A 4,708-nucleotide genomic window follows, 5' to 3' on the forward strand; every position below is an offset into this window, starting at 1 on the left:
AAAATAAAATGTATCTCTACCATAACACAGTCTTATGGGACAGAATTTCATAGGACGTCAGGTTTCCAAGGTCTAAATGCTTCCTGTCTCTATCTCCCCCAACCCTGAATTACACAGGTTTTCTTTCTTCAAGTCAAGTGTTTTCTGGCAAAGTACCTTTAGGACACATAGACCTAGTCATTCATCATCATTCACAACTCAAGACTCCCTTTACTAGCTTAAAGGCCAGCTTAGTCTCTCTAGTCAGGACTCCCGTTACTTACAAGGACCATGTAAAAACACTAGAGGAGAGCGTCCTCCCTGAGGAAAAAACGACTCTTTAAGAAATTCAAACTTGACCTCCTAAAAAAAAAAACAGCCTTAAGAGACTCCCATCCAGACACTTGCTCTTCTCATTATTTTCTAAATGTGATAGTTAAATAAAATTAAATGTAAATAACAGGCAGTAATTAAATAACTCATTTTAAATAAATAAAGATATGTTGTCAGAGTTTTCAGAGAATGGAGGAAGATTTTTTTTTTTTCCTGGTATGTTCACATTCCTTTCTGCACCAGTTCCTCCACGGATCGGGCAACACTGCCTTCTACAGGGCAAGTGGTGTTTGTCCCTAGTTCTTAGGGGACAGAGTAAATGGCTTGACAGCACACAGCACAGTCTTTGATTTCTGAGGCAGTCTGTCCTGGACTTCCTGTCAGTGACTCTGAAGGCCACAACTGAACAACTTTGAACAACTGAAGGGAGCCAGAAGTTAATTTCTTTTGGTTTTGGAGACCAGGGCTTCACAATCCTGAGTGACCTTGAGTTTACTACGTAGCCAAGAATGGCCCTGAACTCTTGGTCCCCGTCTTCACCTCCAAGTGCTGGGCTTACTGGTGTGTCCCACCACACCTGGCTGGAGATGAACATTTGCTGCCGTTTTCAAACCTTACGGGGCGTCAGAATCAGCCGATGGCAGGCCTCACAGCTACAGGTTCTGAGTTCATAAATCTGGGACCCGGCCTAACAGTTGACCTTTCCAGCAAGCCCCCAAGTGATGGGCAGTCAGGAGCCAGGCCAGGAACTACATTTCCTGAGCTAGACTCCAAGCTTGTCCTTCTTGTCTCAGAGCTTTGCAACAGGCTGAGCGCTTACCGCCATCTGTCTCACTGAACAAGAAGTCAAGCCTCAGCAAGGTGAGTGAGTCACAGGGTACCAGCGGAAGCCTGTGATAGATCCAGGACGGCTTGACTCAATTGCCCTGGCCCACTCCCCTATGCCTGCCATGTCAGTCACTGAAATTGTTAGGGACGTCCTCCTTTCCCCCTTCAGCTTTTTGTATAGAAGTGGAGGGTGTGGATATTGGAATTCAAGTGACTCTTCGGGGGGCTTTACCTCTCAGAGTACCTGGAGGCGTAGGTTTGAAGCCCATTCTGGAAAAGCCAGGTTGGGTCTGTCTGTGAGTGGGGTCTGACTGGGCTGGGAAGACCCGAGTGAGCCGGCTCCTCGGCCCAGTGTAGGTGTACAACTCCGACAACGACCAGAACGGTCTTTCTTGTTCTGGATTCTGGAGTTGTGTAACAGAAACTGCAGAAGCAAAGTTGAAATGTAAAACTCTCCTCTCGCCAACATTTGAAAACCTCGGGATTCTAGTAAGAACTTAACGAGGTCCCAGAGGGAGACACCTCTCCAGAACCCAGCTCAAACCATCAATAACCCTAAAGAGTCTGCCCGGCTGTGTGCAACCAAAAAGGTTTTTTTGACACTACTCCCCACGCCCCAAAGTGAGTGTTTAGGGTCACATACTCAATTGGGATTACACAAGTGAAAAAGTCTTTCTCACACAACGCCCCACAAAAACAGTTTGTCAGCCTTTGCCCTCCACCCATGTGGCATTTCTCTGTGGATGCTACGAATCCAGAATACAGTTACAGGATGCTCTTAGAAAAGCAACGCTGCATCCTGCCCAGCAGAGATCCTCAAGTCGTGGCCACGGCCGGCCTTGGTGCAGAGCCGGACCCGAGACTCCAGCCGCTCACAAAGTTCATCCAGGGCGCCGGTGCAGGATTCCAGGCTCTCCGACAGTTTCTGGATCTTGGCCTTCAGCACGGCCTGGCTGACTTTGGTGGCGCCCTCGGCGCGCCTGGGGATGAGGAAGCCACGCGAGCCGAAGAAGACGATGAAGTAGACGGAGTTGTAAAGGGCCATGGAGGCGTCCCTCCCGCTCTGCAGCAGCTGGCGGTCCTCGCGGCCCTGCCACCGACAGAAGAACTCCAGGCAGCTCAGGAGCTCGCGCATCTGGTCCTGGCAGGTGGCGGCGATCTCCTGCACCCTCCTCACCTCCCGGGAATTGCACAAGATCAGAGAGAGGTCGGACGTGACGGTGACTGCCCCTCCGGCCGTGGCCACCCCCAGGCCCACGGCCGACGCCACGAGCGAGGCCCCCAGGGTGACCGGGCTGAGTGACAACCCCACGATGGCGGCCACGGCGCCCGCGGCGCTCAGGGAGCTGCCAGCCACGTTGGCCGCCAGGGAGCGCTTGCGTAGACGCTCGAGCCTCCTGGCCACTTCGCGCAGGCGCAGCACCTCGCCGTGCAGCCGACCGCGGCGGTCCAGCAGCAGTCCTTGGAAGCGCCGCAGCGCATCGGCGCCCTGCGGCTCCCAGGCCGCCCGCCTCTCCATGCCCTGTGGGGACACAGACGCGCAGTTAGCCCCAACCTCCGCGCCCGCCGCTGCCCCAGGCTAGAGCTTGCCGGTGCACGAGAGGGAGTCCTCAAATACAAAACAGACCTTGGGCTTGGGTGTGTGTGTGTGTAGCTTTAATGGTAGAGCGCTTGCCTAGATTCAATCCCAATGCCGCGGAAATGAAAACAGGAATAAATACATAAAGAGCCGCTACTACCACTCAGGACAGGGGAACAGGGCAGTAGGTTGGTTACCACTGGGTCATGGGCCTTGTTTCAGAGGCCTGGCCTTGAGTCTGGGAAAATAAACACAAGTTCTCAGAAACCGTTAGCTGTGCATGCAAAGAGATAATGCTGTCTTCCGTTTTTCTCCCAGGGAACAGGATCTATGGGCTTCACCCTCAGGCAAATAAGATTTAAGCGGGAAGATGGCTGCTCCAATACCGACACTTTGCTCTGTTTTCAAGATGACCCTAGTGCCGTTGCCTGGCATGACACCCCCATCCTATCCCCCTCCTCCCGCCTCTGGCAAGCAGGGACCAACAAAAAGAAAGCACCTTAAAAGTGGCAGGCTGTGCGTGCAACAGACTGTGTCCCTTATGTGGAGAGCTGTGTCCTAGGGATTTGAGGTTCTCTCTCTCTCTCCCTCCCTCTAATCCTAGCACTTGAGAGGCAGAGGCAGGATCATTAAGAGTTCAAGGCTAACCTGGTCTATATATTGAGTTCTAAGCCACCCAAGGCTACATAACCTGTCTCAAGGCAAAAAAATAAACAGGGGGTGGGGTAGGGGATAGCAACTCACTGAAAAGGTGACTAATGGAGAAAGCTGGACACACCTGGGTCAAAGTGCAATTGCCCTGGTTGCCAGAGACCCCCACTTTCATACCAGCTGCACTTTCCAGCAGTCAGCACTTCTTAAATGTATCAAGTAAGTCACAGAGAGATCATAGCAGGACAGAGAGATCGGGCAGAAGTTATTAAATATTTTGAGCTCTCTCCATTTGTTTTTTTTTTTTTTTTTAAGAAGCTGGCCTCGAACCCCTGATTCTCCAGCCTCCTCCCGCTGTGTGCTAGGTCTCCAGGCTTGCACCAGCACGCACAGCCAGAGCTCACTGTCGTATGTTAAGATGAAGGATTTTAGAGACGGGCTACAAGCCCAGCGGGTGCTTCTCAGTGCCCTGTGTAGAACACTGTTCCTTGCTGACCTCCATGATCTGTCTGACTGGTAAGAAGCTTTCAGGCAAAAAGAACGAAGGAGGGGAAAGTCGTCCCAAGAACACAATGGCCCAAGAGTTGACCCCCATGCCACCAACCCTATTTCAGACGCATCCCCCTGCACTTCCCACTTACCTTCCACTCTGGCCTCCGGGAAAAAAAAGTGGGAGACCGTTTCTGGATGAGCATGCTTTATAGTTCCCAGGAGCCAATGGCTGCTCTGGGAGAGCCTTGTCTCATTCTGAGAAGCTGCCGTTTCCTGCCCTGACCCCTGCTGCCTTTGGCCAGGATATGACATGTTGGAAAATGAGTCGCTAGCAAAGCACATCCCGTATTTAGGAAATGAACATTGTGTGTTCGCTTTCCCCTCCAAAGGCCGGAAGAGAACCACAGGCTCTTCCCCAACTTGAAACAAGTGCTGTCATCTCCCAGTGGGGATACCCTGCCTTTCCTCTCCTGAGAATAGCTACTGACGCCATAGGAGAGGCTTTCCCACAAGCCCCAGGCTGCCCAGTTAGAGTGTTTCTTTGAGAGAACTCCATCAGAGAATCCTTTTTTAAGAAAGAAATAGGAGAGGCTGGAAAACTCAATTATGATTTATAGAGACATTCGTGTCAAAGGGCGTAGAGGGTCTGAGAGTAGCAAAACCATGTGACCCCAGCACCGAAGAGCTCCTAAGAATGCAAGGCCACGTCCACAGGAAGTGCTGCGTGCAGTTTGGGGCATCTCCAGCTGTGCAGAAGACACAGGAGGTCTCGGAAAGGGCACTCTGCGGGCCAAATGCGTCAGAAAAATCACTGGGGTCAAGCTGCACCCCTAGCTAATTATACAC

General features: G+C 51.8%; 1 protein-coding gene across 1 annotated transcript; it reads right to left on the minus strand.

Moving 5' to 3' along the window:
* Positions 1-458: 458 nt before the first annotated feature.
* Apold1 (apolipoprotein L domain containing 1) lies at positions 459-2,659 on the minus strand. The gene has a single exon (XM_055611701.1). It carries the CDS (start codon positions 2,657-2,659, stop codon positions 1,919-1,921), a length of 741 nt encoding a protein of 246 aa, XP_055467676.1. The 3' UTR covers positions 459-1,918.
* Between the last annotated feature and the right edge of the window lie 2,049 nt (positions 2,660-4,708).

This window comes from Psammomys obesus, unplaced genomic scaffold, assembly GCF_907164565.1.
Source record: "Psammomys obesus unplaced genomic scaffold, mPsaObe1.curated_primary_1811, whole genome shotgun sequence".
Classification (NCBI taxonomy): Eukaryota; Metazoa; Chordata; class Mammalia; order Rodentia; family Muridae; genus Psammomys; species Psammomys obesus.

Bases quoted from the DNA above. Each gene is read 5' to 3' on its own strand.
- Apold1 (XM_055611701.1), bottom strand. From the start codon at position 2,659: ATGGAGAGGCGGGCGGCCTGGGAGCCGCAGGGCGCCGATGCGCTGCGG.